Genomic DNA, 11,785 nt, shown 5'->3' on the forward strand with positions numbered 1-11,785 from the left:
CCCCCCTCTCCCCGCGTCCTCGCGCTCCTTCTGCTCCCTATCGAGTTTTGCTCGTCGAGCTTTATGCACCCCATCCGTCCGATCGTCCGTTCGCTCGCACATCCACCGCGCCACCGCCACCATCGCCGCCGCCACCCCCTTCCCCACCTCCCTGCCTCCCTCTTCCCTCCCGACCTTCCCTCACTCCCTCCCTCTACAACCCTCTCTTTCAGACTCCTCATGCGTCATCGATGTCCGACGATGCACAGACCCGCCGGATATTTTTCATGCCTTCGTCACTTAATCGCTACAAGTCGCTTACGCGACCGGGCACACTTACTCATTGTGAGGTATGTCCTCCTCCTGCTGGCGACTCGAGCCTATCCACAACAGAAACAGTACCCCGGTGCGCAGCAGCCTGTCGACGGGCAGGAACATTATTTCCGACGGTTCTCAACAATTATTTCTCGAAATCCTCTCTCTTTCTCTCTCTTCCCGTCCGTTCCTCCTCCTCCTCCTCCCTCCTTACCCGCGGTCCCACGCTGTTCTCGGAGGTACGGGGGTGAGCGTGGCCCGTTTCTCTCTCTCTCTCTCTCTCTCTCTCTTCCTCTCTTTCTCTTTCACCCCCCGGGTAATTTCGTGATTGGCGATCGATCGTCGAACGGGGACCAGCAAGACCAGCGAACCGGTCGTCTCTCGGTTGGCTCAGGCGATTTAACGATCTTCGCGCATCGTCCATACGTCGTGCATCTTTTTTACGCACTGCGCTCGCGGATCTCCCTCTCTCTCTCTTCGTCGTTGCCCACGACTTTTTCCGAATTCGTCGATCTTCGATCTATCTACTCACTAATCGTAACTCGACCTGTCACCCGCGCGCGTGTACGTATCTGTGTATGTGTGTGTGTGTGCTCTATCTATGTATGCATGTATGTATGTACAAGTCGGCAAAGTCGAAGCGGTTATCGTTATAGCGATAACGCGCGCTCGGACGATCCAGCGTTCCGCGCACAGAGCGCTGCTTCTTCTTCCTCCTCCGCCACCACCTCCTCTTCTTCCTCCTCCACCTCCTCCGCCTCCTCTTCTTCTTCTTCTATTCTTTCTTCAGCTCCGACGCCTTTCCCTCTTCGTGATGCCCCTTTCGCGAGTGGTCCTCGCGACGAGTACGGCCAACTCGATCATCTCAACGGGAAGAGAGGAAGGCGGCGTTCCGGGCTGCGTGCCGTTCCGGAACGTGTGTCCGAAATGTCACTGCCTTCTCCGGAGCCGAGCGCGACCACATGATTTCACCGCGCGAAACGTAGGCGGCATTCTCTCGCTCGCTCGCTCGCGCACCACCCCCTCAGTGCCGCTACGACGACCGGACGACGCGATTTATTCGCACTATTCTCCGCGACGCGGCGGCGGCCGCCGATTACCGCGTTGTCGCGCGATCTCAGCACGGTTCACGCCGTAACGCGCAGAGAACCAGAAAGAATGGAAGACGGGAGAGTGCGTCGGAGGTAGGAGAGGAGGGAGAGCGAGAGACGGAGGGTGAGATCGCGAGGAGGAGGGTTGAGGGTGAAAATCAGAGGGAGGGAGAGAAAGAGAGAGAGAGGAAGAGAGCAAACCGTAGAAGCGGCGGGAAAGGGGGCTGCGAGGGAGGGAGGAGAGAGGGTGACGACGAGCGAGAAAGAGAGAGCGAACGTGGTGGAGGAGGGTGGTGGTGGTGGTGGTAGTACGCGCGGACGGAAAGGGTGAAAAGAGGGTGGTGGCGGGCGTGTGGACGAGGGAAAAACGCAGGCGGGCGGACAGAGAGAACACTCGCGAGCCTCGCTCTGGCGAGCGGCACGTGACACGACCGGAGCGAGTCCACTGCGCTCGGCACGGCTCCGCTCGCAGGGGCTGTCGCGAATACTCGCTCGTGGAAAATCGCGCGAGGGTGGCTGGCGCGGAGGTGACGGTGGTGGTGGCGTCGGTAACGTTACGTTACGTTGCGTCGCATCGCGTCGCCTCGCCTCGCGCCGCCATCTCCGCCGCCGCCTCCGCTCTGACCACCAGAGGCGGCTCGGCGCGCGCGCATTACTCTTACTACGTCTACGATCAGCGCGACGAGGCAGAGAGAGAGAGAGAGAGAGAGAGAGAGAGCTCGGAGTGGCGCGACGCCGCGTTTCGATAGTACGTTATTCTGGCGGGGAGTGTGAGCGCGTACTCTCTCTCTCTCTCTTCTCCGCCCCTCTTTCACCCGTCGGCGACGCCGAAGGGGATCGAAACGGCGGGAGGACGAGGGTGTGAGGGTGTAGCGCCCATGGCGGTCGCCGCGATAACGCCGATGAACCGCCGGAGGCGAATACGCCGCGGAGTGGCGGTTGCGGTAGCATCGTCGAGCCCGTCGAAGCCGCTGCGGAAGCTTCCTCGGAGAGTTCCTCAGTCCCTACAGTCCGTGGAGCTCTTGCACCCAGCTTCGCGAGGATGGGCAATGGTGAACGGCCCAATGTCGCGAGTCCTCGGCGCGCTGAAGAAGGGCAGGAGGTGGTTGGCGGTCGCCTGTACAGAGAAGAGAGAGAGAGGAGAATGAGGGATGAAAGCGACACGAAGAGGAGGAGGGGCTGGTGGTGGTGGTGGTGTTGGTAGTAGTAGTAATAGTTGGCGAGAGGGCGAAGGGGAAGAAGGGAGGGAGACACGATGGAGCGGCGGCCCGGCGGCGCGCTGTTCCACGCTGAGGGAAAGGCGCGACGCACGGGGGAGACAGACAGACCCGACCTTACGCCACGTTACGGGGGTGTAACGCGGCGCAAGCCCGGTATCATTGATTTAACATATATCTATATCTTACGTAAAGGCTGAGCTTTTCCTGCTACCTCCTACCCCGCCTCCGCCCGCGCGAGGCAAGGTAACACATCGCGTTATACTTGTCTAAGCACGACGGGAATAGCGTTATGCGCGAATTGTGTAATAAGACGGCCGTGATAGACCTCCTCCTCGTCGTCTCGAGGCGACGAGGTCGTCGAAAATCCGTATCTACCGGCGGCTGTGCGCCGCCGGCGACTCGGATGAAGCCGTTCGGCGGATTTTCGCGGTTCGCCGGGGCGCATTTCGCTTCGCTCGCACCTTCGCCCCCGCGAAACGCGAGGAACATGTTAAGCAGGGAATAATGATCGTCGTTCGCTCGTCGTTGATTTGTTTTCGCTCACTGATACGGCGATTCCTTGTAACGTTACGTTCGATCGCTTCCTCGCGACGATTGGAAGTCAACACTTCCATCACGACGGAACGAAAGAACGACAAATAAGATTCGCGTAAGATGGAACACCGGAGAGATAAATCGCGCTTTTTTGCTCATTTTTTTTTCTTGCACTTCGTCTGCTACTTTGAAGGATGACTATGTAGGAGAAAGCGTAATTCATTCGCAGTAATATACGATGGATGTTTTTTGTACAGAATGTTGCATCTACATGCAAGTCAGTGCGACGGGTTGCCTACCGGCAGGCGCGTCTGGTTGGTACACAACTCTGTAGGCTTCGGCGTAATATTTACTTGCACACTCAGAAAGGTACGCAAGCGAATATGCCGCCAAGGTCTACGGCGTTGTGTACAACTACGCGCGCCCACCCGATAGGCAATTCGTCGTACCGACCTGTGTGTTGATGCAACACCCTGTATATTATTACATCGCCGAGTCGGAAATTCACAAATGCCGTCACTAATGCTTCCAGCTTTGCACATATACGTATATATGCCCATGTAAATAATGTATTATATATACATATATATATATATATATATTATAATGTATTTTATATATAATATTATATAAATTAAATATTTTATATCATAATTTGTAAATTATTAATATCCGTTAGCGAAATCGCTTAAATTTGCATACGATAAATCAGTCATTGTGTTCCACGCAAATTCATCAACATCTATCAATAAATCAAACATTGTGATGCGATACAATGACTGATTTATAAATATAGTTATAATATATATAGGATAGGCAGGAGAAGCTTCTTACCAATCGAATACGATTGATGAGAAGCGATCGATCGTAGGCAGGATGTGGATTCATTCTTGGGAGTCATTCGGAGCAGTAACGTAGACCCTGGTCTGTGTGTGTCTCTCTCTTATAAATCTGCGTCGGACTAACAAGCCAATTTCGTCGGTGACACGGAGACGATACCGTGCAATTTTTTCTCAGTGCTAAGCAGCTGTAACGAACGACGACCGGCGTGAGTGGACCGCGGATTTCTGAGCGCCTGAAAATTAAATATATGAGAATATATGGCATTTATTTATTTCAACTTTAAAAGAGTGAAAATTCGGTTTCGTTTATACAAATACTCCTTATACATAACGCAATTTCCCACTCCTGGAATACGTAATCCTACTATATATTCGGTATTTTTTCTGTAATATTATCTGTTCGTACAACAGTAGAAAACTTTGTGTTGCATGCAGTATCATTACGCCTCCCTCTCTCTCTCTCCCTCTTTCTTTCTCCCTATCTCTGTCTCTTGACAAGCCCGTAAAATATACTTCCACTTCGAGCATTAATATAATTTACAAGTCTATCGTATTTTATATTATATATGAGTAAACCATTTTTACACTTGCTAATTACATTTGTCAGTGGTACTCGGTATTTAAACTTCGTCAAAAGAAATTACAAACTTAACGGAATGACCGGAATGCAAGAGAGACAGGGATTTTACACATATTATCTGACTCACGTCGCATAATATAGTGCAAATTAATACTCTTCGCATATGTATACATATATTTATATATATATATTATAGTGGGTAAAAGAAGCATTTGCACGCTTCAACTTCCTTGTTATTTTTTTTGTTCGGAAATGATTCACATCGAGAGAAAAATATCGCTACACACACACAGCTTCTACCAGAATATATCATTTTTATTAATAAGCTGAGAATAAGGTCACATTGCAGCAAATACCTTTTTTATCCACTATACGACATCCAACTATGCATCGAAGCGTTTCGTAAGGTGTGCTCGTCGATGCGAGTTTTTTTCTTCCCTCCTATATTTATATATAAGTATATTCTACATTAAAAACGGTATATTCTACATTAAAAAAGACAAAAAAAAACACTTGGCAGAAATGTATACAGAAAGAGTTTTCGCCTAAGACAATCTACCGCCTCTTTCCCACAACTGAAGACCTCCATTACAGCTGTTACATCCGACGATTGATACCGGTACAATCTCGAGAAGTGGAGAAATTCTCGCGTTTCATTTTGACTAACGAATAAAATAAATCATTGACACGTGGTGGTTAATTAATTCGGCGAAATTATTACCGGCATTAATCCTCGGTCACATCGCGCTCGTTTACACAATTACTCCGCGGATCGCTCAATATATAATTTTGTGCGAATCGATAAAAATGTAAGAAACACTTAAATAGTATATCACATGTTTAATATGTTTTACCAAGTGTTCGTTTAACAATTTTTCAGCTTTACAAGTCTACTCTGCACGAGCCGCTCGTATGCGGCTCGCTCGCTGTCCGACGTGTTCTATTTATTTTATCAAGCCTCTCGTGTATTTGCTTCACGTGCACGATTGTATCTTGCTGAAGAAAAATAAAAATTGACTCCTCTGTCGCGAATAACAATATGTAAAAACTTTCCAACAACAATCCATGCGATGCTTAAATTAACTCGTGTTATATATATATATATATGAATGAACAATATGTGTATGTGTATATATGTGAGTACATGTGTCAGTATGTGTATATGTGTATGTCTGCATGTTCGTATTCACTGTGACATCACTTCGGTCACACGCATATTAACGATAGGTCGGAGCTCTTGTTGCGCGTAATCCTCGGGCAAGGGTAGCTGCGATATCAGACGGACTAATAGCTTCGTGACGGACCTGCTGTCGTTCTTCTGCAGCATCAACAGATTTCTAGCCAAGTGCAGAGTCCTCTTCGCGATTTCAGCTTGACACAATCTGAAAGTACGAGGAATTCAGCGTTAGAGCGATCTCGAGAACCAAGAGAGAGAGGGAGAGAGAGAGAGAGAGAGAGAAAGAGCCGAAGAGCCACCGCTCAGATGCGTGTGGATCGCACATGCCGCACGCGTTTACCTGTGTTTAGCGGTTGGACACGGGAACTGATCGATGTTGAGACAGAGAGACGTCAGTCGCGGCTTTAGCGCTTCCAGCTGATACGTGATCCCGCAGAAATCCGACGTGTGCAGCAGGCTTTGTATTTCGCTAGTTATTTCCATGTACTCCCACAGAAGCTGTCCTTGATGCGGCCATCCACTGATAGTGCTACTACATTCAACTGGTACTAATGGGTTCAGCAAAGACTTTAAATATTCGTAATTCTCTGGAAGACGAAAGAATAATAACAAATCAAATATATAATTATATGTAATGAAAAATATTCCACACAATTGTTCACGATATATGTGACGATATACAAGCAAGGTGGCGAGTGATGATACCGTTTATTATAGCGTCGGCTGCCAAGTGTTCTATAATGATCTCGTGAGCCTGGTTCCATTGTTCCGCCTGTATATAGTACCAGGCCGCTTCGCCATACCTATGTAGATAAAGATGCATATCAAAAGCGGAAATCTAAGTAACCTTCTTTATTCCTACAACTTGTTACAACTTTTCAACTTTCATATCATTTACACGTCGCCATAGTGCAGAGAGATTCGTCCAAGTCGAGAAGCCTATTATTCCATATGCGAGAACATAAACAATGTATGTGTATTTGAAAGTAAGATAAAATAAAAGCTCTGAGCGTTGAGATGTACGATCGAGTTTGAAAGTTGAAGATCTACGAGGGCTACAGCGCGAAAAAATGCCTGCGATACAAACTTGTTGATTAGATATTTATTAAGCGTTAATTATTTTATCGCACAATGCAGATAAGTGCTCCGTTCCGTGTCTCGGGATTTCTTTCAACAACCTGAATGTATACATTGAACGTTTCTCAAATACCTCCTGTTGATTCTACTCTTAATGGCCTTGGCTTGGTGAATCCAGACCGACGAGATGCCGAGCTCCTCCTTCAGGAACTGCTCACGCTGCGCGTACTCCAGGTTCTCGTCGTCTACCTTTACGTCTATCTCTATGTGGCGCAGCAGCAGGTCTTGCACGGCGGCTCGTCGCCTAGCCGAGTCGCGTAGATGCAGCATCACGAAGATCGCCCAGTGCCACAGTCCGTGCGCCTCCAGCTGCGTGGCGAAGTTCGTGTGCGTCAACGCGAACACGTGGTCGGCCAAGTGCTTGTAGCCCAGGCCCACGAGCAGCTGTTGTATCAGCCAGCTACGGAAAACGAAGGAGAGCATCGATTTCAACATTTTCCGCGAGAATGTCGGGCATGCGTTTTCCCGCCTCCGACGTCACCAAACGAGACTCCCGCTATACATCCCGTTCTCGAGTGGGATATACTCGATTTCGCCGCCCGATCCCTTTCATCGCGCTCACGGGATTAACTGTACAGACACACACACGCAACTAGGGAGCGTGCGCGCGTGCGAATGTCGCCGACATGAAGGTACCTCAGCCTGTAATCCAGCGGATTCGCGGTGTAGGATGCCGGATTCAGCAGCTCGCCGAGATCGTGAATCCCGGTGCAGTAGAGCTTCAAAAGATGAAAGCAGAGGTCGTATATCCGCCTGCCGTTGCTGATCTCGGCGTCGTAGTCGCTGCCTCGGTACTCGGGCTCGGGCGCCGCCGCGTACTCGCTCTCGGTCGTGTTGAACGACGCCTCGTAGAGGTCGAGGACGTCCCTGATCGAGCAGGTAGGCGACGACAGGTACCACAGGTGGATGGCGAAGGCCCGCTCCCAGTCGAGGTTCTCGCACACGTTGATGGTGCCGTGGTGTTTGCTGACGATCAGCGGCTCGCCCGCCACGATCATGAAGAGCTTGAGCCGCTCGACCGTGAGGTTCTTGTCCACGTCGGTCTCCTGCCAGAGAGCCAGCTGCTGCCTGATCAGCTCCTTCACGGGTATCCCGCTGCGCAGCTGCGCCATCAGCAACGCCAGGCAATGGTCGCCGGCGTTGCGCGCGAACTGGCAGGCGTCCTCCAGCTTGCAGGCGGACAATAAAGAGAGGATTACCTTCTCGTTGTCGCCGTATACGCTCTTCGTCTCCCGCTCGACCGTCTTCTGCACGACGCTCTTCAGCCACTCGCCTATCGCCTCCCTCCTCGCCATCTCGTTGTGATGCTCGCCGTCGTCGACGAGGGACTCGTGGTCGAGCTGGTCGCCCCACAGCGCCACGCACAGCTTCCACACGACGCTCGCGTATTGGCGGAACGACCGCTCGGCGCTGCCGGCCTGGTACCCTTGCTCGTCGGCGACCATCGCGTCCTCGGCCGCTCCCCTCTGCTCCTTGTCCGCGAGCTCCTGCGCCAAGCTGCAGTGGAGCCGCAACGCCTCGACCGCGGTGTTCAGGGACACGTCGAAGATCGGACAGTCGCTCTCCTGCCCGATCACGCAGTGCTCCAGTTGGATCCGCAAGTGGCGGTCTATACTGTCCTTGAAGGTCTTTACGTCGTCTTTGTCGCCGCCCAAGATCTGCAGTCGCTGCACGATCGCGGTTGACGAGGTATCGTCGGCCAGACGGCCAGACACGTAGCTGCCTAGCTTACTGAAGGCGTTCTCCAGCTCCATGTCCTTCGCTTGTTTCTGAGTGCTCAGCGACAACAGCGTCAGACCGACTCCCCAGCTCGGCCGGAACATCCTGCCCATCTGCACGCCGGTGTCGGCGACGCAGCGGAATCGCAGCTCGTTCAAGCGGGACTCCTGGAGCGGCACCACCTCGAAGTGGTACTTGAGCACGCTGGTCACCGGTGAGACCACCGGCGGTAGGATCGCCCGCTCGACGATCGGAAGTTCCCGAGACTCGAGGACGGCCTTCGCGCCGCTGATCACGCGCGGTGGCTGCTGCTTGACGCTCAACGAGTAGAGCGCGCTCTCCTGGCTCGAGAAGAGCGGCGACATCTCGCTCGCGATGAAGCTCGAGCGCAGGGTAGTGACGTTGTACGGCGTCGTCGCCGTCATCGTTTCGTCCCTCTTGGTCTCGGGGCTGCCCGGGAAGTAGCGGGTCAGAGTCTTGCGCACGGACGGCAGTATGTCGGCGTTCGGCTCGTCGTTGACCATGTCGTCGTCGTTGGTGTCGAAGAAGCTCGCCTTCATGAGCTGCAGCTTGTGGCTGTCTGTGCCGGCGACTCGGGCGTTGTCGCCGACCGGGCTAACGGCCGTCCCCTGCTGCTTCTCGTAGCTGTAGTCGCGCGAAGCGAACATGCGGCCGATCGAGGCCTCCCCCAGGTAATTGCTCTCGACCTCCGGGTGCTTGCCGTTCCCTATCTTCACCGTGGCTCCGTTCACCATGGCCTCCTTGCCCGCAGCCGTCGAGAGATCGGTCTTGCCGGCCGCGTTCGCGCCTTTCTGCGGAGGCACCGGCAAGCCCTTCAGCTTCTTCGCTTCTGAAGCCGGCGGTGCCTGGCTGTCGTCCTCGTCCGAGTCGCTCAGACCGTATTTGGAGAAGTGGTCGACCTTGAAGACCCAGGAACCGGTCTCCGGACGGTACTCGAGGAAACGGGTGTCGTGCTTCGCAGACACTCGGCGCAGCTTGCCCTCGTAATTCATCGCGGCGAGCCGCTGCGGATCCGTGATCGGCTCGTGCAGCGACTTGTCGTGCGGCCACACCTTGTCCAGCGTGACCTGCGCCTTGCGATTCAGGTCTTCACCGACCGGCGGCTTCTTGTCGTCGTCCGGGTAGATGATCACCTCCTTGTGCCGAAAGTGAACTGCGACAGCGAATATCGTTATTAATGAAATTATCAATTAATCGCGGCGTGACACTTTTTCGTCGGCAATTAGTTACTTAATATTATTAGTTAGTTACTTAATATTATTAAAATAAATGAAAAAAAAAATAGATATATATATTGATTAATAATATAATATAAATGTAAGTAAGTTGTAATATAATGTTCGTAATTTCTCTCTTTTATATAAGCAATAATATAAGTTCATTATTACTAATATAGATTTTACTAAAAAGGATGATAACAATAGTATGCGTACGTTGAAATGTAAATAAACGTGTGTTTCTGGAACTTACCGATTTCGTCCAGATTCAAGCCGTACACGTCGAAGGAGTCCGGGAAGTACACGTTCCCGTAGCCTTCGCGGCCGATGGTGAAGTGCGGCACGACGCATGTTTCGCCGCGAACGTAATCGTCCAATTTATCGATCGGTGGAATAGTGTAGTAACCAGCTCGTCGCAATGTGACTTTAGCCTTGTTCATAGTCCAGTTCGACTGCAGCACCGAAAATGAATTCTCTTCTGCGTCTTGACTCGAATCTGTAAGACGCACGCAAACGAATAATCGTTTAAGACATATATATACAAAGATGATCGTTTCGTATTTCTTCGACACAAATGTAGACACTTTAAGATCCAGAACTAATACGTAGGAAATTACATTGAAAATACGCACCTGTATTCTGCATGGTAAGATTCGCAGAGCTCTTGTCAGCGAGAGTGGAAGAATTGTGCGGCACTTCGACCGAATTAAACGTCTCGGAAAGCGTCGAATTCGGCGTATTATGTTGCGACCTCAGCTCGGCCACCGTATTGTTCATTTCCTCGGTCGCGTTCGTTCCGGAGAACGGCGATTTTTGTCCCTCCAATTCGTCGTCCAGGACTTTGCTCTTGCGCGGAATTGTCGATTTCAACCTGCGAATAAAGATCGAACGTAAAGATACCAGAGTTTATATTCTCTCAGAATCCGTGAGAGAATATTTTTCACAAATTAATCGACGCAGAAACAGAAATTGAGCGCCGTTGTCTCACCAAGATGTGGACGACCGTCGATCGTTCGCAAGTCGATTATTATCTTGGCTATGATTTTCCTTGTTGGTAATTTCGACAGTGTTGACGTATCCATTTGACACGTCCGACCTACTATCGTCTGTACTAGTGGGCCTCGACGAGGGCCCATTTTCGGTAGGAGATGGGATCGAAGAATTCGTCGCCGATTTCGGGCGCAGCACCAAACGCTTCGCGTTCGGCCGAGGCTGGAAAGCCTCGGACAGCACAGGATCCTCCTCTTCTAGACCATCGAACAATGATTTCTGGAGAAAGAATGTGATACTTTAGAAGAATTATATAATTTTAATATTTTAGAGCGTTTTATATATAATTTTAATATTTTAGAAATATATTTTATAGAATATTTTAGGGGGAAGTTTCATCAAATTATTTTCACACCGAACAGGTATATACTGTATCGCTCAATAAAAATGAAATATCGGTTTGTGTTTGTACGCGGAGATGTTAACATTAAATTTTCCGTTATTAATATTGAACAAAAAATATTTAAATATTTTGTGATTTAATGAATTCACCTTGGACAATTGCACTGCGCTGACGGCCCTTGCTTTGATTTTAGGAGACCTACTGTTGGCGGTAACTTTATACTGTGGGCTGTTCAACATCTTCGATGTTGGATTTATAGGTTTCAGCAGCTCTTCAGCTTTTCCAGATGCCTGTGAACATATGACACTAATGCATTTCTCCGACACTTGCCTCTATCCACGTAACGACCTGAACGAACGAGATACTTACTGGCAAAAGATTCTTCAACAACGGTGAATCACCGAATGGTGCTGAAACGAGAGCCAAGATCTGCTGATGCACCGGTACTGAATCAGTTTTCGTTTGATTTGACGCCATTCTAAAATATTATATCAATTATATGTATATGTATTTTATGTACTATATATATATCATATATATATATATATATATATATATAT

The 11,785-nt window shown here is 50.1% G+C and overlaps 2 protein-coding genes across 8 annotated transcripts in view; both read right to left on the reverse strand.

Annotated features, from left to right (window-relative positions):
- The window catches only part of LOC106748655 (voltage-dependent calcium channel subunit alpha-2/delta-3), a 21,552-nt gene extending 19,581 nt beyond the window's left edge, over window positions 1-1,971 (reverse strand). For 2 of the 4 annotated variants that reach the window (XM_014627390.1, XM_014627389.1), the window contains exon 1: window positions 320-1,971. In XM_014627390.1, the coding sequence (XP_014482876.1) occupies window positions 320-417 (98 nt within the window). In that variant the 5' untranslated portion in view covers window positions 418-1,971. The remainder of the gene's footprint in view (window positions 1-319) is intronic. The other 2 variants (XM_014627392.1, XM_014627391.1) reach the window with 1 other exon arrangement.
- A 2,265-nt stretch (window positions 1,972-4,236) lies between these two features.
- The window catches only part of LOC106748700 (nuclear pore complex protein Nup98-Nup96), an 11,617-nt gene continuing 4,068 nt past the window's right edge, over window positions 4,237-11,785 (reverse strand). For all 4 annotated transcript variants that reach the window (XM_014627508.1, XM_014627510.1, XM_014627506.1 and 1 more), the window contains exons 12-21: window positions 11,595-11,703; window positions 11,375-11,515; window positions 10,821-11,101; window positions 10,465-10,703; window positions 10,086-10,328; window positions 7,512-9,768; window positions 6,949-7,275; window positions 6,444-6,541; window positions 6,079-6,325; window positions 4,237-5,943 (exon numbers count right to left, since the gene is read on the reverse strand). In XM_014627508.1, coding sequence (XP_014482994.1) covers window positions 5,748-5,943; window positions 6,079-6,325; window positions 6,444-6,541; window positions 6,949-7,275; window positions 7,512-9,768; window positions 10,086-10,328; window positions 10,465-10,703; window positions 10,821-11,101; window positions 11,375-11,515; window positions 11,595-11,703 — 4,138 coding nt within the window. In that variant the 3' untranslated portion in view covers window positions 4,237-5,747. The remainder of the gene's footprint in view (window positions 5,944-6,078; window positions 6,326-6,443; window positions 6,542-6,948; window positions 7,276-7,511; window positions 9,769-10,085; window positions 10,329-10,464; window positions 10,704-10,820; window positions 11,102-11,374; window positions 11,516-11,594; window positions 11,704-11,785) is intronic.

Source organism: Dinoponera quadriceps, unplaced genomic scaffold (genome assembly GCF_001313825.1).
Source record: "Dinoponera quadriceps isolate SergipeBrazil2010 unplaced genomic scaffold, ASM131382v1 scaffold2094, whole genome shotgun sequence".
Lineage (NCBI taxonomy): Eukaryota > Metazoa > Arthropoda > Insecta > Hymenoptera > Formicidae > Dinoponera > Dinoponera quadriceps.